General features: G+C 46.5%; 1 protein-coding gene across 1 annotated transcript; it reads right to left on the minus strand.

Moving 5' to 3' along the window:
- Positions 1–1,396: 1,396 nt before the first annotated feature.
- CD177 (CD177 molecule) lies at positions 1,397–19,533 on the minus strand. Its single transcript, XM_037067790.1, has 12 exons — positions 19,484–19,533; positions 11,325–11,413; positions 10,860–10,955; positions 10,717–10,770; positions 9,054–9,194; positions 8,603–8,788; positions 7,814–7,933; positions 7,544–7,660; positions 3,263–3,403; positions 2,424–2,609; positions 2,158–2,289; positions 1,397–1,886 (listed from the first exon to the last, which is right to left on the minus strand). The coding sequence occupies exons 1-12, from the start codon at positions 19,531–19,533 to the stop codon at positions 1,618–1,620; spliced, it is 1,581 nt and encodes a 526-aa protein (XP_036923685.1). The 3' UTR covers positions 1,397–1,617.
- Between the last annotated feature and the right edge of the window lie 8,262 nt (positions 19,534–27,795).

The following is a 27,795-nucleotide window of genomic DNA, read 5'->3' on the forward strand; positions in this document are numbered from 1 at the left end:
CCCTATCACCAGCGTTTTGAACTCTGCATCTGATAAATTGCTCATCTCCATTTTGTTTAGTTCTTTTTCCGGAGTTCTGAGCTGTTCTTTTTTTGGTCCATGTTTCTTTGTCTTCTCAGATTGGCAGCCTCTCTGTGTCTTTTTCTATGTATTAGGTAGAGCTGCTTTGACTCCCTGTCTTGGTCGTGTGGCCTAATGTAGTAGGTGTCCTGAAGGATCCAGTGGCACAGCCTCCCCTATCACTCAGTCTGGGTACTCGAGATGAGCCCTCATGTATGCTGAGTTCAACTTCCCCTTGTGGTTGAGTCTTGATTGCTATTGGTAGGTCAATGGGAGGAATTTACCCAGTTCAGCCAGTTGGTAGAACTGGCTTGACCACTGGCCACCAATCACCCCCCTCAACAGCTTATAGAGGTGGCGGTGCTCCGACGTGGTTTGTAAATGTCTGCAGGGTGCACAGGCTCTGGGGTTCCTTGGGCAGTGGAGGCCAAAGTCAGCCACCACCACCTGTGTTCTGTCTGGGGCCACTTAGCATAAGCTATAAAGCAATCTGCAGATGGCTGCTGTTCGTGATGGACCTGTGGCGACTCTGCGGGAAGTACAGGGACTGGGTTTAGCTGTTGCTTGTTGGAGTGGATTTAGGAAGCTCTGAAGCCTATACCTAGCCAAGCCCTTCATATGAACAAGCTACTGTTACCAGCTTGCGTATTTCCCTAAGTTGGATGGGGTGAAGCCTTATTAATCACCAGGACAGGGAAAACTGTGTGAGCCAGAGATATGATGGAGCCTCAGATATGGTGCCATTTCCCTGTGGCTTGGTGTGGAAGAGGACTTAGAAAAGGGAACAATGGCCACTGCCTGCAGTTCTGTCAGGGAGGAAGGTGTCCCCTACCTCTCACCCTGATGCCAGACATTTCAGTTCCTCCCTGTATGCCACTGATATCCTTCAAGCTGCTGCCTCAGTGCTGGATCCCAGAGGGAATGAGTGAGTAAATTGGTGTGTGGAGCACTTTAAAAGGAGATGCCTGAAAATCTCACCTAGGATGGTAACAGGACATGTGACATCAGCCTCAGGAAATTGCGCACACACTCTTGTTTTCCCACTTCATACAAGCCCATATGTCAAGTGATTCAGGTGGGATTAGGCAGGGAACCTGCCTCCTAAGTAGAAGCCTCATTGGTCAAAGTGCACCTTCACCTCCCAGGTCATGGTGATGACCTGCAGCTGCAGAACCCCGAGGGCTCTGCTACCTCCCCAGCTGGGATGGAGACGGGCACCAGACCAGTGGAGGATGGGCCTGACATGGTGAATCTCTCTCTGGATTCCTCTCCTCCCCACCCCAGATTCCTGTGAGCCCTGCCCTTCCCTCCCATAGAGAAACCCCAGCACTGGGAGAAAAGACAATGCCTTTATTCATCAGACACATGTGGCCACTGTTGGAGTGTCCAGCTCCCACAGGACCAGTTCAGCTTCTCCCAGGCCCTTCCGTATGTTGCTACCGGGTCACAAAGTGTGTGGTTGTGCGTGTGGATGAGAATTCATGGAGAAGATGGTAAAATAACCCAGCGTTTTGTTGTGAGGTCACAGGGAGGATTTGGTTTAGGGGTCAGCAGGGGCTAAGAATCACAGGGAAATAGAGTGAGTAGCGTGGTCATCCCACACCAGAGAGCTAGGGACAGCCCCAGCCCCACCACCCAAGCCAGGTAGGGGGCAGGAGCAGCCCCATTTTGGAGATCTTCAGGAGCAGCTCCACTTTGGCGATCTTTATTGACAACCCCAGGGAACTCAACTGTGTGGAATGGTCCAATCATGTTGGTGTGGTTCAACAAGGAGTTGAAAGATTGGGCCATACAGCCCTGAATGCTAAGTGCAGAGGTCAACCCACCTAGAGAGTGAAGACAGAGTCAGAAGGGTCTCAAAGCAGTGCACACTTAAATTCCTAAGACCCGGGAGTCCCAGACCCTAACATTTCCCCCCTCAGACCAAGAGATCAGGCTCCTTGGCCCCCCTCCCCACCTTCAGATCTAAAACTCTGGGTACATGACACCCTCACCCTCAAACCCTTGAGCCAGGATCTCAAACACCCTCCCACTACAGCAGCACTGAATCCTGGCCCCCAGTGCCTTCATCCTTGGGACCTGGCCTTCAGCACTCACCTCCTTCGAGACCAATGTAACCTTTATAACAACCAGTGGCACCCTTAGGGCACATGACATTTTCAGAGTCTGTACAGACTCCACTAAGCCCCACACAGGTGGGACACTGCAGGTCTCCTGGGACAGGAGCAGCTGGGGAGCAGAAAGAAGGTTGGGGTGCACAGCTCTGTACCAGCTGCAGGCACCCTCCTTAAGCACAGAGATTCTTGTCTCTGGGGCACCATCTCCCCATGCCCCCTTTCTCCCCCTTCCCCTGGGTCCCCTACCTGGAGGAGGGAGGGAGTTCAGCAGGACGCTGGTACTACTGGCACTGTTGCACCCGTTGGAAGAGCAGACATGGGTGTAGGAGGCGATGAGCATTCCAGGGGGCCCCAAGTGGATGGAGACAGTCTGGGAATTCTGTGTCTCCGTCTTGATGCAGCCTTTGCTCCCGACAATGAGTGATGTGGGTCCTGTGGGGGAGGGGAGTGACAGCTGGGTGGTGGTAGGGAGGGGTCTGAGCCAGGCAGGAGCCAGGGATTCCTGGATGCTTAGCAGGTAGAGGGTGAACATAGGTTCCCTGAGTACAAGAGCATGGGTGATTGCAGGCAGGGCCAAGACTGGAGCCTGAGCCTGAGTCCTCCCCTCAACTCTGTCCCCTCTCAGTTCTTGCTCAAATGTCACCTTCTCAGTAGAGCTTTCCCTGATTTCCCAGTTTTCAAATTGCGATCTTCACCCACTCTCCCTATTTTCTTTCTCTTCTGGATTTTCTGCTTCCCCACTGGTGCATAGAGCTGCAGGAAGGCAGGCCCAGCAGGTTCTACAGAGCCTGGCACAAAATGCGTGCTTAGCAAGACTCACAATCACTGAAGTGACTGTGCACCAGCTCTGTTCTCAGACCTGCATGGACCATCAGATATATCCTCATGATGTCCCAGCACATTACGTAGTAACATTTAGCACCTAGTTTTCAGAAGGGGACAGCATGGTGCAGAAAGAGAAAGAGAAAGAGTGAGGTGTAGAATTCCAGGCATTTGAAGTAGGTAGGAAGTTCAGGGAACAGAATCCAGGATGGGAGACTCAGGATGCCATGCCATGGTCCCACCCTGGTACACAGTCCACGCACCTACATCTATGAGCAGAAGAGTCTCCTGGCACACCTCCTCCAAACCACATGTCACGTTCGTAATTGCATCCCATTCCATGGGTTTCTTAGCCAGATTTGGTTTAATTTGATGCGTGATCCCCTGTTGACAGGTCCGAGAAGCTGAGAAGAAGAAATCACCAGCATTTGTGTCAGCCCAGGAACAAGCCATGTCTCCTCCTCCAGATCCCGCGTTTGGGAAGGTGATCACGTTCATCAGTCACACTCAGGTAAGCTGGACACAGTCACTTGATCTCACGTGGGGAAGGAACCTTTGATGTTTGTATCCACCTCCATTCCTTACACCACCACGTCTGCTCCAGTATCTGCAGGGACCTTGCTCAACACCCCTGAAGGCTGCTCCTCCCCTAGGGTGTGGCAGAGAAAGATGGACCTTTTTTAACCTGAGCCATCTCTGCTTCCCTCGCTGGGGCCCAAGGTCCCCATCTGGATAACGAGGAGTGTAGGTGGACACCTTATATTCTTTTAACTGAGAAATCCTATGTCCCAGACAAAGTTCCTCCAATGCCTAGTGTGCGTACTGAGCATTTACTATGTGCCCAGCTGTGGAGACTGCTTTCCAGGGAGTAGCCCATTTAAGGTTCCCAAGGCGCTCTCTTGTCCGGGTTACCTCATTTACTCACAGTGGCCACCAGAGTAGGTGGTGTTATTTACTGCTCCCCATTTTCAAGATGGAAAACAGAGGCAGAGGAGTTGTGAAGTAGATTTCCCCATATCCCACCACTAATAATTAGCTGAGCTGGGCTCCCTGGGGCTAATGATGGAGAAGACAGGGTTTGATGACTGTGCTCGGCTACCTTGACCTCTGAGGCCCTCAGAAGTCCAGTGTGAAACCCAGTAGCCTAGACCTTCACGTACAGCCATTGTGTCACCAGCAGGCATGTGTCACATGATGCAGGAACTCCTGGGCTGATGACACAGCATCCACCAACATGTGCAACCTTCACAACAGCCTCATGAAGCAGGACCACTCATTCCCTTCCCTCACAGACAACAACACGGTGGCTCCTGCTGCCCTTCTCCCAGCCTGGCCCCTGCTCTCCCCTCCCCCACCTTCCAGGTGTTGGTCAACAGCAGCTCCTGACTTGCAGTTGCCCACGTTGAGAACATTGCTGTCTTTCTTAACAATCTCTGTGTCTTACACCCCCATGTTGCACCCATCAGGATATCCTGTGGGCTTAAGCTACAGAATGATTCCAGACCCTGGCCATTTCTCACCACCTCAGCCGCTTCCATCACTGTCCAAGACCCTATTGGCTCTCACCTGCTTCTTCCTGAGTTTCCGCGGAGGTCTCCACCCTACACCCACCTTCCACTTAATCTATATCTTACTCAGAAGCCAGCAGAATCTCCATAAAAGGTTGGTTGATTCATATCACTTCTCTGCTCAGAAGATTCGAATAGTTCCCCACCACACTCATAATAACATTTTCTCTTTGGCCCCAGAGGCCCTGCCTCTCCATCCATATGTCCTGATCTGCTCTCTTTTGAACACACTTCTGAAGCTATGCTGGCCTCTGAGCTCTTTTTTGAGCCCTCAGCAGGCCCCCACCCACCCCAGGTATGTGCCCCTCTGCTCCTGACTGTCTGGAATCACCCACTCCTCCTTGAGTTTGGTGAAAGAGGCTCATAGAGGTGGTGATTCCCCAAAGCTGGTTCAGTGGCCCAACCCAGATGGGAACCTGTATCTCCCCGGTTGAGACCTAAGCTCTTTGCTGCTGTGCTCCTCCTGACAGTGCAGACCCACTGCCCTCACAGGCACCACGGCCCAGTTCCTAAGGGTGGGTGGCAGTCAAGGCCATTCATGTTCCAGCTCTTTGTTCTCCTTCAATGGGCTCCTGCCATGGCCTGTTTTGGGCAACCTGTGCTCTTGCACCCAGCCATCCCCCAGACCCAGGTCTTCCCAGAAGCTGTCTGTCACCCTGGAATGCTCTCTTTCCTCCATGATGTCTTGTTTTACTCCAACTTCTGATGCCTGGTCTCACTGTTGCTCAATAAATGTTAGTTAAATTCCTAAAGTGAACTGAACCATAGAGGGCAGACACATCCCCTAAGATCTAACTCCAATATTGAAAGCTAACAGAACAAGCTTATGTATTAGGAATATTCACTTGTGGCATTGTAGCTATGTTTTATGTGGCGTGTGTGTGGTTTGTGGATCATCTGTGTATGGTATGTGGGGAAGTGTGTGTGGGGGGTGTATGAGGTATGTGACATGTATATGATATGTTTTCATGGGTTGTATAGTATGTGTGGTATGTGGGTATGATGAATGTTGTGTTTTTTGCCCAGGTGCAGCATGGTATTAGTTTTTTGTGTCTGTGTTTAGTTTATGTATGGTGTATGTGGCATGTGATGTGTTGCGTGGTCTGTATGTTGTATATGATATGTGGTGTGTGAGGTCTGTGGTGTGTGTTATAAGGTATAAAAAGGCATGAGTGTAGTATGTGATGTGTCATGTCCATGTAGCATTGTGAGTCTGATTATGTCTGTAGTGTGTATTGGGTGTGTATCTGTGTGGTATGGTGTGTTCAATGGATTAGGTTTGATTTGTTTCAGGAATGCCTTGTGGATTAAGAATGTTTCCTAGTCTCAGAGATGAGGGCCAGACAACTAAACAGAATTAATCAAAAAGAGGGACTCAGACTGTTCTTATGTGGTCAATACCTTTCCATTTTTCCCTTGGCCCAAGAGAAATGTGAACCCTTCCTCCACCCTCCCTCCCTACACCAGCACCAATATCCATTCCCAAGACATGCTCCAGATCAGATCTGGCCTCCCTGGCCTTCCACCACTGATCCTTCTACTTGGATTACCTATTCTGAGGTCTCGCACACGCACTCTGTCTACCTGAACAACTGGTAACCACCCCCAAGTCACAGCTGCACCCATCCTCTTGACGAGAACTCAGACTGAGCTGAGGAGCCCTTTCTGAAAACAGCAGGCTCATTGCCATCTCCAGGCCTTTGCACCTGCTGTTTCCTCTGCTGTTCATGTCTTCTTCCTCTTCTACTAATGAAATGCACCTAAGCTTTAAGGCACAGCTCACAGGCCACCTCCTCTGTGAAGACCTCCCTGCCCACCCCCAAGACACTATTTTCCTGCTTACAGCTCCCTGAGACCCCTTCACCACAGCCCTGTGACCATCTGCATCTGTGACATCTCATCTCTTTGTCCTGGATGCCCTTTAGGACAGGGACAGGGTCTGAATCCTCTGCAGTCCCCACAGGAGACCTTGGAATCCTACACAAACTCACTTTTCATTTCAAGATGGCCCTTGTGCTGCCTCAGGCTATAAACATTGTTGTTGGTGACATCCAGACCCTGTACTCAACACTCCCAGTCCAGTCAGAGGGATTCAAAAACAGAGGACTGTTTGATGAATCCACTCAATGTTCTTCTTGAAGCTTTAAGGGCTGGGTGCCATGGGCAGATGAGGAAACTGAGGTTCAGACAAGGAAGGTCCTCTTCCTACTCTGCTAAGTCCCCACTCTCCTCCCTGACTCCTGTGCTTCTCCTGAGACACTCCAGGGCACTGTCAGTCTTTCTGGGGCATGGCTGGGCTGTGTTTGTGTGGGTGAGTGGGGACACCTTCAGTGTCCCTGCTTGGCTCATGCTGCCCCTAAAACAGCTGAAGCACCCCCAGTTTTCTCTGACCTTTCTTCCTCTACAGCACAGCTGCTGGGCTGCTCTGGTACCATGGGTGGGAGATACATGAGGATGGGGGAGGCAGGGTGGTGGAGAAGAGGTGAGAGATGCAAGGCTTCCCAAGGTCAAGAGTGGGAACATAGAACTAAAGGTAATGAGTCACTCCTTGCATGAAAACCAGGCACTCTGCACTTCCTTCTACATCCAATGGATGAAGCGGAATTCAAAGCAGCCAGCCCTGCATTCCACTTGACCTTTCTCCGTGTTCCCTCCCACATGGACAATCTACCTTCACTTAGTTGACCAGTCCTGGTGTCTCTTAAAACACCCACCAGTGAGATCCTGCCCTATACCGGTCCCCTGGACCATGCACCCTCTCCCCTTCAAGTGGAAGCCTCCTGTGAGTACCTGCATCCCAAAGCACCTACCACAACAATCCCTCACATTACACTGCCCTGAGTGAGGAATACACTTCTTAATTACTTGTGGGTGCTAGTGTTGGTGGATGTGCAGGATGCAGGACTTTCACAAGGGTCACTGTATCCTAAGCCTTCAGGGATGGTCACAGCATTGTCTTCAGGGCATGGAACTCACCGTCAGTACCACATTTTTCACTCACAGACAAGGATCCGATCTCCCGAGTCTCATTAAGTAGGTTGCAGGCTGCTTGGGACATGCATCCCTGGACTCTCAGTGTGCTGCTGATGCCCCCTGTGGGAAGGGCCCAGGCAGAGTGAGAGAGGGTGAGATGACAATGAGGAACCATCCAACCCCGAGAAGTCAGACCCACCCTCCGTCAAGTCCCAGGTCTCAGCTGCCCTCCCTGACTTCAGTGCCTACAGGGAGCCCCATGTTCCAGCTCACCTCCCCGGAACTGGAGGATCCCATTGTAGCAATGCGAATGCCCTACGGGACATGTCACCTCTGTTGCAGATTCACAGCCTTCTGTAGACAAGCAGACTGGGCACCGCACAGACCCTGGGACTGGGAGGTGAGAGGGAGGAAGAAAAGACTGAGCTGCCTCCGTACTTGGATCTGGTGCCTTTTACCCAATCCTATTTCCTGACCCCAGAATTAACCTCCTCAGTCTTCCCAGACTTGCCCTGCTCAGGTCTCTCTCATGTCAACCTGGGGTGCAAAAATTGGCGTCATGTGGTTGGGGAGAGACCAGAGGGTGGCATGAGATCTGGGAGGGGCACCAGGGACTGATACAGGAGGTGTGCCCTGGGAGGAACCAGGACAGAGTTCACCCACACACCCACTACCCAGTCCCAGCCAACAGGATGCCCGAAAGAAAGAGAAGGCAAACCTTCACCCCAAACCCAGTTTAGGATATACACAAGATTAGTGAAAAGTTATGGCCAAGTTTACTTCAGAATAGAAAATACCAAAACCCTAAAGGAAACATGAGTGCACCAAGCCCAAGAGTGTATAAAAGGGAGCACAGCCCAGGTTCAGGCCGTCGCCAGAGTCTGAGGTGCAGTCTGGTTTGCTGCCCCAGGACTGTGAGAGGAAGCTATGCCAGGGGAGGGAGTCCTGGAGAGTATGGACAGGCTGGGTGGCCAGGAGGGGTCTAAGCGAACAGTCCCTCTGTGCTCCCCTCCTCCCTACAACCCCTTTTCTCTCCTCCTCCTCCTTTCCCTCCCCTCTCACCTGCAAGAGGGGGTGGGGACCAGAGAGGGCGGGTGGTGGAGAGGTCATTGCAGAGGTCCTCATGGCGACACACACGGGTGTAGGAGACAATGGAGAGGCCAGGGCCTTTCCGGTGCTTGGTGACACGGGCCTCTTGATCCTTCTCCTGGGTACAGCCCTTGGTGAACACTAGGAGCACTTGGGGTCCTGGATGACAGAGGGGTCAGGCTGGGGGAGGATCGGGATTCTGGGTTCCTAGATGGAGGGTCTGTAGCTGGGGTGAGAGGCTGGCGTGGAGGTACCTGGGCTCCCAAGTCTTCCTCCTACGAAGGAGGGGACAGCTGCTGGTATGAGGGAGGGGGTCTCCTGAGTCTCCACACAGAACACAGGCAGCACTGGTCAGGAGGAGGAGGGAAATCCCTGCACATGTGAGGGTGGTGGTCCTGCCTGGGGTGAATGGGGCCCATCTCACCATTCTCAAGGAGCATCAGGGTGTCTTGGCAACCCCAGCCCTCACTGCAGATCTTCTTATCTGCTGTCCACTGAAAGGGCAGTTCTGCCACGTTCTTCACAGACAGCAGTGTTCCCGACTGACAGGTCAGTGCCTGAACTCCTGAGATGAGAACAGAAAATCCATCGTGGCCCATCCTCCCAGGAGATCCCCTCCCGAGTTGGGGTCTTCACTCACGGGGCAGCGCGAGGGTCAGTCCCAGGAGGGCTGGCAGCAAAGCAGGGCTCATGGTCAAGGCTGCTACAACTCTCACGCTCCTGCTCTTTCTCCCAGGAAACGGAGCCTTTTTATACCTCTCCTTGCCCAAGGCAGCCAGGAAAGGGTGCGGAGTGGATGACCTTGCCAAGGTTGGCCTGGGCCTATCCTCTGAGTCTCACCAGCTAAAAGGCCAAGAAACCTGAGTCCTTCCGCTTCCTTATGTCCCAAGAGTCCAGCCTCCCAGCCCCCTTCTCTCTCAGCTGCAGAAGTCCAATCTTCCTCCTTACTCAGACCCAAGAGTCCAGAACCCAGACTCCTGAACACTTAAAAATGGAAGCACCCTGACCCCCAGCCTCCATTGGTGAAGATCACAAGCCCTCTTTCCTCCTGAGCCCAGCTGTGCAGGTCCTTACCCCACTTTGTTACAGGGTGTTTGTGAAGGCAGTTTCTTCATTTCTCCAGGCAACCAAGCCACCTTCTGGCCCCAGGTGGGGAAATGGCCCAACTGCCTGTGAGGACATGAGTGGTGGGTCTTGGCTGGTCCCTACGGCTTTTCTACCCTGCCCTCTGCTTCTCACAGATAAATACATCTCTTTTCTTTCTCATCCCTTCCATTATGGCTTTCCTTTTTATTCCCCCTTTTCATGATCTTCTTCATGCTTTTCTTCTTCTTCTTCTGATTCTGACTCTTATTCTCCTTCTGTTTTCTCCCTACCAGCACAACACAGGCTTAGAGCTCCTGGTTCCTGTAGCCCAGGATGGAGCTGAGGTATCACAGAGAGAGTAATAGCTGTGGAAAAACTAGGCTATTCCTTGACCAAGCAACGTTTCTCCACCGGAAACAGATGGAAATGGTGATGTACTAAAAAAAGCAGCTTTTCAGAAAAATGGCATCAACAAACCCTGCATCATAATGTTGGCCTATGGTTGAGGTGTGAATTCTCTCACCACATCTGATTTTGAAGCTACCAACAGATTAACAGCGAGCTTGCCAAATCCTAAATAATTAACAATAGGTTTCACTGACATGTCCAAAACAGTTCTAGCCCACTGGGTAGGAGGGAGACTGGAAAAGATACAGAGCATCTGTCAGTGAGTGCAGAGGCTAAAAAAAAAGAGAGAAAAGAAAGAGTGAGAACAACAGTAGAGGAGAAAGATGAGTGAATGTGAAATTCACAATGCTATGTGTATTTTTGACATTTTCATATGCTCTATTTTTATTTTGTTTGCAGCGTTCAGATGTGTCACACAGACATATTATAATCTCCTATCTCCCACTGAGTCTGCACCACTAACTGGCATATCATGGGTACTCTGTAGATATTTACTGAGTGAAGGAATGAATGAATGAAGAGGAGGTTAAGACGGCACTACACTCATGTAGGTTGTGCAATTTTCAAACGCTGTCCCCTTCCCACCAATTCACGTTGTTGCTGTGTGGATGGTACCCTCTGAAGCTGTGCATGGCCCAAAGCAATCCCTGGAAGAAGAGGGGAAAGGAGGGGGCAAAGGGACACATAGGCTATCAGGTCATCCATTAATTTCTTGGTTTAGTAAACAAATATTTACTAAGGCTGAACTTTGTGCCAGACACTCTTTCAGTTGCTGGGGATACAAGAAGACCAATAAGAATGAAGGTCTCCCTGCTTCTGTGGAGCTCAAAGCCTAAGAAAAAAGACAGACATTAAACAAGTGCATGAGCACAAAAAAATCTTAGATGGTCCTGGGTGATGGGCAGGTGATGTGAAAGCAAGTGACTGAACTGTGAGCAGGGAAGGCCTCCCTGAGATGAACACTGAGCTGAGGGCAGAGTAAAAAGAAAGAGCCTGCCATGGAAAGACAGGTGGGAAGAGTATTCAAGGCAGAGAGGAGAACATTAGCAAAGGCCCTGAAGTGAGGTCAAGCTTGGATTTTGTGAGGGTTAGGAAGAAAGCAGGGCTGGAGTGTCATGCCTAAAGGGGGAGTGATAGAAGACAGGAGGGGAAAGGATGGCAGGGGTCCAGCCAGGTAGACTAAGTCAGGACATTGCAGCACCCTTCCTGGGATCCTGATGCGGACTCCGGCCAGCGGTGTCTGTGGTGTTGTGGATGTGACAAAGAAACTCCACACGGACTGCAGAAGTCCTGTGGAGAAAAGGAACAGCATGGCCACTCTCTGAGTGAGAGAGTGCCCCGACTCTTGCCTGGACAGGCTTTTATTGCTTTCTGGGAGCATTACATCAAAGAAGGTTCTCATTCATGCTTGAGTTTGTTTTAGGTGATTAATTTTTACAGATAACAAAGAAAAGAATGTTGCAAATGCAAGGGAATGATAAAAGTGATTGATCTTGTTACACTCCATCCTTGGGATGGCTTAGCACCGACTTTAGGGCATTACCTTAAAGATATACATTAAACATTTTCTGCCTTAACTCAGGGTGAGGTAGTTCTAGCAAAAGCAAGCCTCCAAGCAGCCTCGATATAATGCAGGCCTGGTCTCCCACGTGAAAGCCAATCTGTGGGCCTGGATCCTATGTGCCACTTTGTGCCTGTCAGTTTTCCGAACCAGAGCTGAGTTACATTCACCATTGCCATGCAGGCCGGTTCCCTACAGGATCCTGCATCTTTCAAATGGCAAAGTCAAAGTCTGTGTGTGGCGCTGTTTAGCAAAAAGTCTGACAGTTCTTGGTGTAAAATTCCATTGGCTACCTGGGCTGATTCTGTTTGCCCCTGACTATGGAATCTCAGGATTTTCACTTCCCTTCTCTGAACTTTCTTCTCCTCTGTCACATAGGTGTAATGATTATCTGCACGTCATGGGTGGAGGATTATCCCTATGTAACCCAGAGTGGACTCTCCACAAATGATAAAAAATATGTAATATTATGAGCCCTTACTCTGTCCAAGCCCTAGTCGAACCACTGTGGGTATTTCAACGCATTGATTCATGCCCACAACTATGAGGGGATCTTATTAATTGATCAGTTACATATGTAAAGAGACTAAAGTCCAGAGAGGTAAAATAACTTGCTTCAAGTCACAGAGATAAGTGTGACAAGTGTGACAGAGATAACTACCCACCAAAGATCTTTGCCCCCTTCAGGGTGTAGAGCTCTTCCTAACTGATGACTGTCCAGCTAGAGACTACACATTTCTGTCACCATTGCCTGTAGGTGGACCATGTGATTATTTTCTACCAATGGAACAAGAGCAGAAATGATGGGTGTCAATTCTGAGCCTCAGTGATTAAGAAGCAGGAGTGACTTCTTCTCCCATCTATGTGGCCTTCAAGGGTGACCTTGAAGCCAGACTCAGATTGTGGCACAACCTCCAGCAGCCTCAGTCCCTGAGAGTGTGAGTAGGGGAGAGGAAAACTTCCTCCCACCAAATGCTCTACCAAGTAGACATGCTGCAACAAAGAAAAATCTATTACATTAAACCACAGAAATTTCATTTGATGATGTACTTATTGTAGCAAGTAGAATTTCTAATACATGACACGCAGCTAGGAAGTGTTTTCCTTGAGATAGATGTTCTAGAAGCAGGGCCTCAGACAGAGCAGCTTCTTCAAGTGCTTTCCTGAGGGAGCATTATCAAGGAAGGGGAGTGAGGGAAGCAGGCTGGGAGGGCAGGGAGACTGAGGACAGAGGGTCTGGGCTGGAATCACACTTTAGTTCGACCCCACACATATCACCACAGAGTTGGACCAGCCATGAAAGAAAGAATACCATCCTTTTACATCTCCATTCCAGTCAGCCACTGGCCAAGGTCTGCCCCCTGAGTAGAGGGAGTGAAGGGTGTGTGGTTACTAGCTTCCACTGAGTGAGGTCAATTCTCGAGAGAAAGGGCAGCTCTGAGGTGTTGTCAGCCCAAGCCAGCTAGACAAGGGCATGTGGGTAGGACATGGTACATCCACTCCAGGGCTGGGGATGTGACCCCAGGGGCTGGCTCCTAACCATGACACCTGCATGGGGATCGGTGAATTTCTAGGAATACCAACTTCACCACAAGAACAGAAATACAAACAATGACAAACACTACCTTATGTTACCAACTGTATAGAGTGCCCTAGTTAAGAGTTCTAATGAATTCACCCAGCACTGCCAGGACAGCTTTCTTTCCTTTCTTTCCTTTTCATTGGGTGCAACAATGGCAATGACTTTCTGTTCTATAGAGAAGAGGATCCAGACACCGACAGAGGGAAAGAAGCCAGCCAAGGCCTCCAGGTCAGGCTGTGTCCAAGGGAGAGTCAGATGTGGGCCCCTCAGCTCACACTTTGGCAAACTCATTCTGCTTTCTCCTCCTTCACTGGCCACTGGGCTTGGCATGTCCATGGGGCTGCCTCCATACTTCTCTCCAGCAAACACACTTCTCCCTGAGACTCCCTTAGTGACTCAAGGAGCCAGTACTTCTCCTTGGGATTTCCCCAGGTCCAGCCCTTACCTCTGTCACTGCCCTAATCTTCCTGGGCAGTGACTGGTCTTGTCTGTCTCCTCATTTCTAAACCCAGAGTGAGGCCCCACGCAGGCCCTGGTCCACACAGGAGGGCTATGAAGGGTCTAGAAGGTCCACCTGTCTTTAAAGGGTTATTTCTCTTTGTTCCGTAATGTTTTTATTTACAAAGATATCCAACCCACCAAAAAGGTTCAAGGACACTCATATCCTTAGATTCATTACTGGTTATCATTTTGCTGTATTGATTCACACACAGTTTTACAATATTTTTAAATTAAAATAACAAGTGGTAGACTTTGTGACTTTTCCTGCTAAGTGCTTCAGCAACTAGAATAAAGACCCTTATAAATAAAGACCTGAGAATGCCATGTAACCTCAAGTCCAGGATCATACCCCAATAATTTACACTGGTACAAAACTGTGATATATTTGGTACCTTTTCAATTTTCCTCCTCTGTGCCAACAACATCCTTCTCATTGTTTTTGTTTTTGGTCAGGGATACAACCTTGGGTCACATACTGACTTCCCTGGTTTGTCTTCTCTCTGTTTTTTTTTCAATTCAGAAGGGTCCCTACTCTGTGGCACATTCCACATATAATGCCCCACATCCTAGGTTTGTGTATTTTTTGCTTAATGATTCATTTAAATGATTTTTCTACATAAGGGACATTGTGTCTTTCCTAGTGCATCACATGGGGATTTTAACATCACTTTGTTGCATTTTGGGCTAGTACATACGTAATCTGTGGGGTGAAGCTTTGAGGCCATGTGAATGTCCCCGTCCCCACCAGTGATGAAAATCCTTCTGTTTCCTTGCACATACTGTCCCGGAACCATTTTTAGGGAATCCATCTTTATCGACACCAACCACATGTCTGTGGATTATTAACTGACCGTGCAGAAGACATAGGAGAGTCCAGAAGAAGGTCAGCAGAGAAGGCCAGGGAGAAACAGGAGAAAAGATGGTCCTGGCAGCCCCTCGACCAGCAGGGATCAGCCCAGGGGATTCTCTCTTGGAGTCGATCCATAACGGTGCCTCTTATTTGAACAGTTTTCTATCCCAAGATTTAGGTCAGAGACTCTGAATATTTTACAGTTAATACACTGACAACCTGGCCAAATATTTATCCTCCTTCGCTGAGGGGAAACTGTGCCACAGGTGGCACAGTCTCTAAGGCAGAGTCACACAGACCATGGACAGCTGGTCAGAGTCCCTCAGGGTCTGTCAGCATCTGCAGCCTTGCCCACTCCTCTACACTGACTACGCTATTATGTATCTGTGGTTCCCTAGACCAACCACTGGCTCGGATCATTCTTCTTAGGTGTTTTCAGCTCAGAGGGAGAGGTTCTGGCCTGGGGAGTGAAAGGAAATGGAGACCTCATCTGGTTTTACTACAGAACCAAAGTACCTGCAAAGTACCTGTGAAGTCAGTCCTGGGAATGCCCAGGCCTCCCCGTCAGGTGGCTGATCCCACCTCCCTACCCTGGACTTGAGATCACTTCTTTGTTTCCCCAATGTGTCGGTGTCATGGTGTCACAGATACGAAGAAAATGACTTTCCCATGTCCCTTCCCACTCTATAGCTGCAACCAGCTTAGTGATGAACCTGTAACAAACACTTCGTGCTTTTGATGAATTAGAAGGAAATAAGTGGTAAATGAATGAATGAATGAATGAATGATCAAAAACCTCTTCATAGACTGGAACCAGAATGCAGAGTCCCTTGAATTCAGGCCACACGGGACAGGCTCCCTGTCCTTCCAGGACCTGAGACCCCTGTCTTCGACCCTTTGCTGCTCTCTAGAGAAACATTGCTTCCTGCAATTGGTCTTAGGCTGTGGGGTATTAATCGTAAGTTTCACATATGCAAGCATTTTAACTTCTTTTAACATATTTTATCTTATAACCACCAAACACAAATGGTTAGCAAGGGCAAGAATTTCAGCAAGTCTGTTCCCCACTCCTACCCTCTGACACCCCTTCTGCACTTGCGCACGTCCTCACCTGCCCTCAGCAGAGGTAGGATGACATTAATGACCTTGGGCAGAGCACCTGGTTCTGCTGCCCTAGTCAGCGCTTGCCTATTCCCCTCACTCTATTCTAGATCATTCCTTGGACTCTGCTCTGTTATTTATTGGCTCACTGGCTCAAGTCATTCACACTCACTGGTTAGTCCTGACCCACATTTTGCCCCAGGAGCCTGAGTAGTCAACTAACACTGGCTTGCTCCTGGTGCTCACGTGTTAGTTTTTCTCAAACCCCAGTTTCTGGGATGTCCTAGGAGATGGTGCCTCATAGAAACACACCTCAGTGGGGTGATGGAGGGCTGTGGAGCCTGAAGGCATAATGCCTCAGCTGGGCAATGAGGGACCAGGAGAAAGGCATGTGTGTCTCTGACTCCCAGTCTGTGCCTTTCCACAACCAAACACTGACACTAAACTGACACTGAGAAATCTGTGCTTCATCCCAGACACAGAGCTGGAGGACTTACGTTCTCTGAGTGCTCAGGTCCTCATGCATTTGTCTCGTGATACTTGGACCTGCCTTGCCCTTTCGAAGACCACAGTTGGCTGAGAGGTGAGAGGTGATGACTCTGATTGCAGAAGCCTTTGGGGCAATCACAGGTACCATCCAGGGCACTGTTCTCTCTGTTATCTGCACAGCAGAGTTACCCACACCCAGCATCACAAGCAACAACTCTGACTCTGAGAGTTTTGATTTGTGTTTTCGTAATGATAGTGATGTCCAGCATCTTTACATGGGCTTTGCAGCCTTTTGTATATCTTCTCTGGAAAGATGTCTATTCAAGCATTTTGCCCATTTTAAAATCAGGTTATTTGGTTTCGTTGTTGTTCTTTTTGTATTCTGGATATTAACCCTTTCGTACCATATTGTATATAGTTATAGTTTGCCAACTATTTTCTCTCACTCTTCAGGTCACCTTTTACTCTGTTGATTGTGTTCTTTTGAATAGAAGTTTTTTGTTTGGACAGCATCCAATTTTTCTAATTTTGCCTGTGTTCTTAGTGTCATATTAAAAAAAATCATTGCCAATTCAACATAATAATGCTTCCCCCTATATTTTAAGAATTCTATAGTTGTAGGTTTTCGTTTTAGGCTTCAATCCATTTTGGATTAATTTTTGTGTATGGTATAAGGCTACGGTCCATTTCACTTGTTTGCATGTGGACACTGCTGTTCAACACCATGTGTTAAAAAATTGTCTTTCCCCATTGAACAGTGTTGGCTTCTTTTCTGAAACCATTTAACTGTGTCTTTTCATGAGCGGACGTTGTTTTGTGCCAGTGTCACACTACTTTGGTTGCTTTAGCTCTGTAGTGAGCTTTGAAATGAAGATGTGTAAGAACTCCAATTTCATCCCTTTTCTTTTTGAAAGATCATTGCAGCCATTTGAAGGTACATTAAGATTCCATATGCATTCTAGAGTAGATTTTTCTATTCTGCCCAAAAGTCATTGGGATTTTGATAGGGGTTTTATCAAATATGTAAATAGTTGTGGGTCTTCCAGTCCATGAACATGGGTGTCTTTCCATTCATTTGTTTCTTCTTTACTTTCTTTCAGAAACATTTCATAGTTCTCGGTGTACACATCTTCCACTTCCTTGCTTAAGTTTGTTTCTAAGTGTTCTATTCTTTCTGATGCTGTTGTAATGGGAGCTGTTTTTTTAAAATTCAACTTTATGATTGTTCATTGTTGTTGGGAAGAATGGATATGATGCTGAGTGCTGATTTTTGTCTCTTGCAAAGTCATTTTATTAGTGAGTTCAATTTGTCACTGTTTTCTTCGTGTGTGTGTAGGGGGACAGAATATTTAGTTTTTGACATATAAAATTTTGCTGTCTGTTAATAGAGATAATGTTTCTTCTTTCTTTACAATTTGAATAACTCATTTCATCTCCTTGCCTAATTGTTGGCCAAAGTTCTGGTACTATTTTGAATAAGTGGAGAAAGCAGCATCTTTGCCTTGTTCATGATCTTGGTAATATTTTTGGTGTTTCTCCATTAAATTTTGTGTCAGCTGTGGGTTTTTATGTGTGGCCTTTACCATGCTGAGTGATGGTTTTCTTCTATTCCCACAGCTCCTGTCTTTTATTAAAGCCATAACCACTTCTCTCTAGAGATTTAATTCACCAGGATCCACAGACAAGAGATAAAGTCCTGTTCAGACTAAGAAATCCTTTAGATGAAACTTCCTTTAGAAATGTAATTGCAATTTGTAATTGCAGATACTTTCTCTGCTTTTTTTTTGGAAATATACATAAATCTTCCTATAAAGCTTCTTGCCAGTTTTAGGACCCAGAGAATATCTGTAGCAAGAGCCTGGGGACATCCCTTGAAATGTAATACTCCTGGTGTTTGTCTATGGTTTCAGTCTATGAGGGTGGGTTGAGCCGAACTTGGGTGGGGACCTTCACAATCAACTGGGCTGTGAAGACGGCCAAGATGTAGGACAACCTCTTGTCAGGATTTCATGAGAAGTCTTACTTTTGCGTGAGGCCAACTGGCAAATGCAGATGCCCGAGATTCCTTCTGCTGTTTTAAAATCTCCCCAGCCTTCTGTTCCAGGGGCGTTGAGTTCAGTCTCACTGCCTTGCTGCATGGTCTTGAATCTAGTCTTTCCTGCCCCTTTAAATTTGTGTGATGCATGGTATACTTTGACATCACCTACCTGTAACTAGCTGATCCTGTCCTCTTGCTCACAGTGTCGATCTGTGCCATATTTTCAAATCTTCCAATTTCTTTCTTGATTTGACTTCAATTTTTAGAATAAATGTTTCCAATTCCCCTGCCTCCCTTCTGATTTGGTATTTACAGCATATCACCTGGTTGCCCAGATTCTTCTGGAGCCCAGGTGGCCTCTGTGTGGCCTTTTTCTCGGAATCCGAGAAGACGTGCCAGCATGAAAGGTCACACCTTGACAGTGATGTAACCAACAGTGTTCTCATTCCACATACATTTTCACTGCATTTTAGAAGTTCTTTTATCTTCACCAAGCTTTGCCTTTAGAGAGAGAGGAAGAGAGAGACAGAGAGACAGAAACATTGATGTGAGAAAGAAACATCGATTGCTTGCCTTCCATAAATGGCTCAACAGGGGGTCAAACCTGTAACCTAAATATGCGTTTTGACTGGGAATCAAAACTGAAACCCTTTGGTCAAGGGATGACGTTTCAACCAACTGAGCCACATCACCCAGGACTTTACTGCACTTGAAAGGAGCAAGATCACAGAGATTTAAAAAAATATTCTGCCATAAAGGTCAACTACGCCAGTAAGTAATCAAGTCCCTGTCGCATCAGCCAGGCCTGCACTCGACGAGCCTGTTGTGTGCCCTCTGTGACACTGAGCTTAGGCCAGAGGTCATTGACCTCATTCTCTGTCCTTGCGGTTTTCATGAACTCCGCGTGACTGTCCTGAGAGAACCCAGAACCTGAATCTGGGAAACGGGAAGTCCATCTCTCCTCTGGCTCTGTTTTTACTTATTTTTCTGCTCCTTGTGGTCTTTGGGGTATTTACCTGAAAGACTTGGAGACCTGGCTGGAGGTGAATTGTGGATAAGCAAAAGGAGCCTGGGAAGGACGGCATCTGCTTAGAATCAGGATAAGAAATAGCAAAGCCTTGCGTATTTGGGGGTATTAAGCATTGTATGGGCTCAAGGGGACTTAAGGATGCCTCAGAAGAGGGCTCTTTTTGCAGGGTCTCGGGATGGGGTTGAGAAAAATGAAGGACCTGACTTACCTGTTGAGGGAGGAGCCACTGGAGCTGGTGCAGTGAAGTGAGGGCGCCATTCTCCCGGACTTGGATGAGCGAGCGTGGTGAGAAACAGGGTTGGCGAAAAGAATAAGTTTCATAGAGACTCAGAATAGTGCCCTGATACTGGGATAAGAAGGAGCCCCAGATGTACAGGCTGGCAGAGGACACAGGACATGGGATGTGGGAGAGGGAACAAGAAGAACATGGGCATCCAGTGTGGGGCCAGGAGTCTGGAGGGCAGTGAGGATTTGTAGAGATGGGGACACCATGAACACAGATGATGAGTTGAGGGAGTTTGGGGATTTGAGTCAGGAAAGGAGTTGGAGAGCAGGGTACTCAGACTGGAAAAGCAGTTGGGGTGGAGCCTGGGGGAAGTGAGAGGTGCAGGGCAGGGCAGGGCAGGGTTGGCGGTGAGGATCAAATAGTAGGTCAGAGTCTCTAGTGCCTACCCAGTAGGGACATGTGCAGCTGGCTCTTAAAGTGTGCTTTGAACCCTGGCTGGTGTAGCTCAGTGGATTGAGCGCGGGCCTGTGAACCACACGATTGCGGTTCGATTCCCAGTCAGGGCACATGCCTGGGTTGCAGGCCAGTGCCCGGCAGGGGACACACCAGAGACAACCATACATTGAAATTTCTCTCCTTCTCTCCTTCCCTTCCCCTCTAAAGATAAATAAATAAATAAATCTTAAAAAATAAAAAAATTAAAAAAAAGTGTGGTTTGAAGGCAGTGGTTTCAACAGAGCCTGGGAGAGCTGTGAAAAGCCAGGCCTTCCTTTCATACCCCAAGACGTGCCTCAGCTGAGTCCACAAGTCAGTCATGTCCCAGGGAACTTGTGTGTCGGTGAGTAAAGCTGATGAGGAGCCTGGGGACAGGCAAGGGAGTGGTTGATGCTGTGCATGTGGGACAGGGGTTGAGGGCCAGGATAGACTTGGAGTGTGTGGGGCTTTTTTCCCCTTTATTGACTGACTAGTCAGAGTGAACTTGCTGTAATTCTACAGCTTGGAGCTATGTGACAGGTCACACAGCACTAAGTGGTTGGTGACAATGGTCTTGGCCAGGTGTCCTTGTCGAATCCAGGATGTATCACTTTTACCTGTGAGGGATGCTGCTCTCCCCACCTGTCCATATGTTCGTGATCTGAGTGTGATAGAAGCCAGGTCATGATGAGGAGGTCTGGCTACTGGGTCACATTACAACCCACAACGAGACTCTCCATCTCCCCCGAGGCCTGAAAGCCAGTTAGGAGCTATCGTGCCATTGCCATGGAAGGCACGGCCGTGCTGCAAACCCTGAGTCTGCATGTAGTTCTCTCATTAGGTCCCACCAGAAACTCACAATGCACCTTTCATTCTTCTGACATTAACTCAGTGGAAGTGGAAACACAACAACATGTGTTTTAGTCTGGAGGGTACGTCCAACATAGCCCAGACTGTGTGGCAGTTCCCTGACTGGTCACAGATGTGGAGGTCCCTACAACTCATGCTTTGATAAAATTGCTATCACTAGAGCTGACGATGTCCCTGGTGTCACTGTCCTCACTAATGTCATTGTCTTAGGGCATCCACACGAGCAGACACCCACTTGCACCCCTTCAGAGCACATGTGTCTCACTAAGGCTTTCAGAAAACTTGCTGTTTTGTTTGCCTTTAGTGGGAAAACCTCTAGTTCTCACCATTAAGGATGGCATTAACTACAGGTCTGTAAGGTATTTGTGACTTAAGTTTGGCCTGGAATTGACTCAGAAGATAAACACATTCATTTGCCCTGGTAGGAAGGGCTAGCTGGCTTCACAGGCTCACAGTCTGTGCAGTCATTTAGAAAGACCTGAGGTAGGGCTAATACTCTGCTTTTGCCATCCCGAAATTATTAATGTCTTTCGTAGAAAGAGACCTGGATTTGCACTTGACAATGTCTTTTTCTGGTTCTGTCCCCAGGAGTGACCCTGGGTTGGAAAGAAAGGTTTAACCCCATTGGAGGCGCAATTTGTAATGTGACCACCAGAGGGCAGCACCACCCCACGGTAACCTGGAGGAGGTGTGAAGGAACGTGGAGTTTCAAGTTGTTTCTATTATATTTGTATCGTTACCAGTGTCTAAAGAGCGGAACCACCTCACCCCCAACTTCCGTAGATCACAGAAGGAAGGTCCTCTTTCTCTGATACACTTCAGAGGTTCAAATTTAATGAAATCACAGCTGGTTGGCTCAAATGTGAGTAGTAGCATTAAACAGACACAATAAAGTCTACACTAAATATTGTTTTTCAGGAACATACTGGAGAGATGGGATGGGGAAAATGTGGTGGTGATGGGAAAGCAAACCGCTGAATCCTCCTCTTCCAAGAGGGAAGGCCTTGGATTAGATGATGTCTCAAAGCATGTTATTCAGGGAAGACTTCACTTCCATCCTGGAGATCTGTTATTTTTAGGGGCCGCGGTCCTCATTATGTCTGAGACAAGGAAGCCAGAACCTTCCCGTGATCACGTTGAGCACATGGAGACTCAGTGCTTATCACAGCAACAGCCAGTGTCCCAACAAATACAAGGAGGAACATCCATCAGGAACGAGCTCTGAACTGGCTTTGCTCACAGTGTGAATATCAGACTTTGAATAATAATTTGATGTTTCGTCTGCAGTAGGAGTTAATCTTTCCCTGGGGTTGTAGACGTTCATATCAAAACAATATACCCCCCTCTGGGTTTTACACGCTGATTTAAAATTTGTTCCAGAAAAGCAAACTGCTTGGCTTTTTGTCTCAATGACACTTGATGGGCACAGACATGTTCTCTGTATTTCTTTTTGTTTTGTTTTTTAATATCAGAAACATAGCACTAAAAATAATTACCCAGCTTCTTGAAGCAGTCCATAAATGGTCTGCCTTTCTATTGTAGGAAAGTATTACTTATTTAACTTATTTTTTATATAGTTGGAAACAGACTGAGTTTGTAGCTTCCAGAATCATCTCCAAAGCAATAGTGGAGATTTGCCTCATTAAAGAAGCTGCTGTTACTTCCTGGATAAACAAAACAAAACAAAACAAAACTTGGAAATAGACACACTGCATTGGTCTTGGACCACAGCCTCTCTGCAGCCTCTGTTGCAAGTCTAAGGCCCCAGAGCTCCACGGCCTTGAGTGCCAAGAGAGGTATAACTCACATCTCACAAAGCCTTCTCCTGTGAGTGTTAGGGTTGTGGGTCTTACATGTAGATCTTTTATCCATTTTGAATTACTTTTCTTTGTGTGCGGTATAAGATTCCTTTACACGAGAATACTCAGTTCTCCCAACACCTTCCATGGAAGTCTGTTTTTTCTCCACTGGGTGGTCTTGGCACCCTTTTTGAAGGTCATCTGACCACGCACAAGGAGGGTTATGTCTGGGATCTCTGTTTTGTTCCATCGATCTTCATGTGTGTCTTTATACCAAGAACACCCTATTTTTACTTTTGCTTTGTATCTTGAAATCAGGAAGTGCAAGCCTCTGTATTTGCTTTTTATGAAGACTGTTTTGGCTCCTCAGGGTCTCTTAAGATACTATACATTGAGAGCATTATTTTATATTTAAAAATGTCACTGAGATGATAATATATTACATTGAATATTTGTGTAGTATGGACAGTTTAACAATAGTAAGTCTTTCAGTCTGTAGGTTTATTGATAATGAGGATGGATTCTCAAAGAAGCAGTCGCTCTGGTTCCCTTCCCTGCCATTTCTTTGTAGTGACCTTTCTGCTGGGTTCACACACCTCTCCCATCCCACTTGGTGACCCCTGGAGGTGAGAACGGGACAGGAGGTTCCAAGACTTTAGATCCAGGGATTGTGTGAGGAGATTGTGCAAGCTGGACTCTTTTCATGTTCCTTCCAGTTTTTCTATCTAGTTGAACTATTGGGTAACCTAATGGGTTGTTCTATTCTGTAGTCCATCCTTTTTTTTCCTCCTCCCAACTCTAGCTCAACTGAAACAATTTTGTCTGGTACAAAAAAACTTATTTAGTAATAATAATAATATTCAATGAAGAAAATATATGTTTTAAGAATGTTTATGATGGTTCACTAAACACATAACTAATTCTTCAGAAATATTTGAAAGTCATCTATGAGAAATGTAGTCAAATTATCCATTAAAATTCTAAAGCTTGATCTAAGTTTTTTATTTTATTTTTTAAAAAGATGTTACTTATTTATTTTTAGAGAAAAAGGAGGAAGAAAGAGAGGGAAACATGAATCTGTCTCATCCCCTACATACCCCAACCAGGAGCAGAACCCACAACACAGGCATGTGCCCTGAGCAAGAATCTAACTGGCAACCTTTTGCTTTGCCGGATGACACCCAACCAACCAACTGAGCCACATCAGACAGGGAAAAGTATTTCATTTTCTTTTCTTTTATTTTGATGTTTTTGCAAATAAAACTGTTTTGTCAATTTTGTTTGGGGTTTGTTCATTGTTGCAAAGAAATGAAAATTATCATGTTGGTTTGCCTTACGTATTGGTTTTAAGAGTGTGTGTGTATATGGCAGAATCATTAGGGTTTTCTACACACAAGACTATGTTGTCTGTTAAAGGAGATGATTTTTCTTCTTCCTTCTGAATTTGGATACTTCTTCTCTTACCTTCTTGCTTAATTTTTCTGGCCAGGACTTCTGGTATTAAGTTGAATGAGTGGGGAAAGCAGCATTTTTGTTTTGCTATAATCTTAGTAATGTGTTTTGTGATTTTTCATACAGTACTATGTTAGCTGTTGGCTTTCATATATGACCTTTACCATATTGAGTAGTTTCCTCCTGTTCCTACAGTCCTTTTCTTTTGTTAAAACCATAATTACTTTTCTTCTGGAAGAAAGAAAAGTATTTGGCTGAAATAAATCCAGCCAAGATTTATTTCATCATGGTATTTAATCTTCAGGCTTGGAAATAAGCTGTGTTCAGACTGAGAAAACCTTTAGATGAGATTTCTTCTGGTCCCAGGTCATGAAGCCTGCCTGGCTTGGGAAATCTTTATTTTGTATCAAATTATCCAACAAGAGGTTAATGCCTTCTCACTTACTAAGTAAAGAGAACTAAATAGGAGAACTAAGTAAAGTTCTCTTAGCCCCAGAGACAAACAGAAGTGGTAAGCCTGCCTCCCCCAACATGTGCAGAAGTTTACATAAGGATCTTTTTTAAGTGAAAGAACATTCTATAAAAGGATACATGAAAGCTCTGAAGAGGAAAATTCCACCCGTTGATGAGGTTACAAGACATGTGGACTGGAAATCGGTTCCCTGTGCTGATATTACAAGGATAGTCACAGGAACATGTCAGAGGTCACTCTGGGGTTATCTTGGGTCAGAGAGGCGGTGCAATTCTCTCCTTACACATTGTCACATGAACAAAGACAATCATCCTTCTGCAGAGATTAAGGCCATCTTCTGGTGACCTTTACTAAGCTCACTATGGACTGTGCAGAGTTGAAATGTCTGACGGGGGCAGTGGTGGGTTCAGAGAGTGTTGACCACAGCAACACCAAATTCACAGACCCTAAAAGTGTCATCGTCCTGACCTACTACACAAGTGGGATCTCTTTCCAATGACTTTTCAGTGCGTTAGTCTGTGTTTCAGTGAGAGTATGAAGCAGTCCCAGAGCCAGAGAACCCTCTCTATGGACCCCATTGGGAGGGAGGATGCTATGAACTCTCTGTTTGAAGTCAACAACAGCACCAGTTCTCATCCATGTAAGCCCCTTGAGCTGGATGTGAAATAGAAATGATCTTTCTCTCTTCTCTGTGGTATTAAACTCTGAATGATTTTTCTGTGCTTTTTAAATAGATCTGTTATGAAAGTGAAGTTTTTAGAAGACTTGCATCCAGTCAGCCAATGCTCAAAAATGTGAGCTGACATAGTCACTATTGTTGGCTTAATGTCACATTCCACACCCGATCCCACCTCTGGTTGGTCTCCATTGTACCATCTCTACAGTGCAGGTGACACCAAGTCCATCAGAGGAGGAGCAATGGTCCTGTAATGATGGACAAAAATGTGATGAGCTGGAATAAAATCTGAGCTCTGTCCCTCCTCCAGGGGGACATGTGGACAGCACCTGGACATTGCTGTGGAGAATGGGAAGGACAGGAGGACACCCCTTCGAGTGGCAACACTGACCTATTTTTTCTAGTTGGACTTCTCCCAAAGAATTCTAGTTTTTTTTTAGTATTCCCATTTTCATGGCAATAGACTTATTTGCATAAGTTTAGTACCAGTATGACTCTGTCCGCCTTGTTAATAGGATATAATAAAAATATTGGTAATACAACCAAGGCTTTGACTCAAATGTCCTTGTTCAGGCTGATGCCCACGGCATTAGAAATGACCTCACCCTTTATGAAGCTAAGTTAGACCTGATGGGTCTTTTGGTACCTCTTGGAGAAAAGGACATCACCTAAAGCTAGAAAGACTGCAAGTGAAATGTAAGGGGAGGCTTCCTTACATCGAGAGGCTGTTAAAACTCCCATCTCAGGTCTCAGAAAAACCTGGATCAGAGCAAACTACATGGTGAATATCAGTTCCTTTGCTCTTAGGTGACTAGTCAGGCCAAATCACCTGGCAGTGGCCATATTGTAGAATCAAGAATACTCTCCCTTTTTAGAGATGACATTTGATCAAAAGGGAAGGCAACTGTAGAGAAAAATAAAATGTCTCCATTAAATACTTTAGAGGCAAAGCCTTCTGGGAGATCAGATTCTGGCCCTGTTAGGAATTTTTCACCTGTTTATAAATAATTGAAACTTTGCACCTGTTTATAAATTGCAGGAACTGATAGAGATGAAAATTCAGTCTTGGCTGAATCCACTGAGCCACACCAGCCAGGGCTGCAATGCATTTTTAATATTTGGCCTATTCTACATTATTTTTATTGTGCCTAGCCCCACACTATGCCCCCTACCACCCAGTCCTTTGGATTGATGAAACATTCAAATGCTATAATTAAAATCCAAATAGGTAAAATTCCAAAAGATTTTAATTTCTTTTGGTCAAAATCTCTTCTTATAGCTCTCCTCAACCCGAAGTGTACTTCTTTTGGTAAACACTTAGATTTTCGAAGAAACATGTACATCAACTTTACTAAAAGCATTAGTGTCAAGGACTTAGCCAGCTTATAGGAACTGATAAATCAGTGACATTCAACTCACAAGTGTGCTCTAGGGAGGTGAAGACTTCAAAGACGATAACTTACTTTCTCCATTGGGAAAGACATCAGTTAAAGAATCTCTCTGACATTGTGGGAGGGGACCTTAGCCAGTGTCCAACCACAAATCGAAATACAGTGATCAAAGTGTCCTGTAGGATGAGAAGGTGATAACTTCAAAGACAGACAACTATCCCAAGATCTCAACAAAACCTGTACATTTATGTATTTATGCTAAGATTTTTTAGTTTGTTTGTATTTACTTGTCTGTTAATATTAGTTGCAGTAATAATTATACTAGTTAAAGGTGCTTTTCTTAAATCTTGTGTATCTAGCCCAACTTTTAGGAATTGCTAAAGGTGTATGTGTAAACCTTTGTGTTATAAATAATACTCTTTTTATGGTTTTGCATTTGAGGCAGGTTAGTAAAAAGCTGAAAAAATTCTGTGCTAAGTGGAATTAGGAAACTGAGATGGATGGTTGAGTACACTGCTGGAGAAATTCACAGCCTGATACAGAAGGTCATGAGAACAGAAAGCCTCAAGTGCCCTGCAGTGGGCAAAGCTGATGCCAAATCTCTCTCCTAGGGTGGCCTTTCCCACCCTGGCCTGACTCTGGTCATGTGGTTTAGATCCTCTTTCCTGGCACTGACCAATCAATAGAGACCATGACCATGAGAAAGAACACCTAATGCAGCAGAGAGAAAGAAGGATCTCCTACCCTTTGTGATATCATGGATGGGGCTGGAGAGCATTATGTTAAGTGAAATAAGCCAGGCGGTGAAAGACAAATACCATATGATCTCACCTTTAACAGGAACGTAGTCAACAAAACAAACAAGCAAGCAAAATATAGCCCAAGACATTGAAACTGAGAACAGGCTGACAGTGATCAGAGGGGAGAGGGGAGAGGATAATGGGGGAAAAGGGTGAAGGGTTTACAGGAACAATTATAAAGGACACGTGGACAATAACACGTGGGGGAGGAAATGGGGAAGGGAGGCTGGGAGGGTTGGGGTGGTGGGAAGGGGTGGGAGGAAAAGGCAGAAAACTGTACTTGAACAACAAAAAATTGATGAATATTCTATCGAGATCTTTAATTTCTTTAGACCTCCCCTAAAATCCTTATCTTTGGAG

This window comes from Sturnira hondurensis, unplaced genomic scaffold, assembly GCF_014824575.4.
Source record: "Sturnira hondurensis isolate 20B ecotype Veracruz unplaced genomic scaffold, ASM1482457v3 Scaffold0017418, whole genome shotgun sequence".
In the NCBI taxonomy this organism is placed as follows: Eukaryota; Metazoa; Chordata; class Mammalia; order Chiroptera; family Phyllostomidae; genus Sturnira; species Sturnira hondurensis.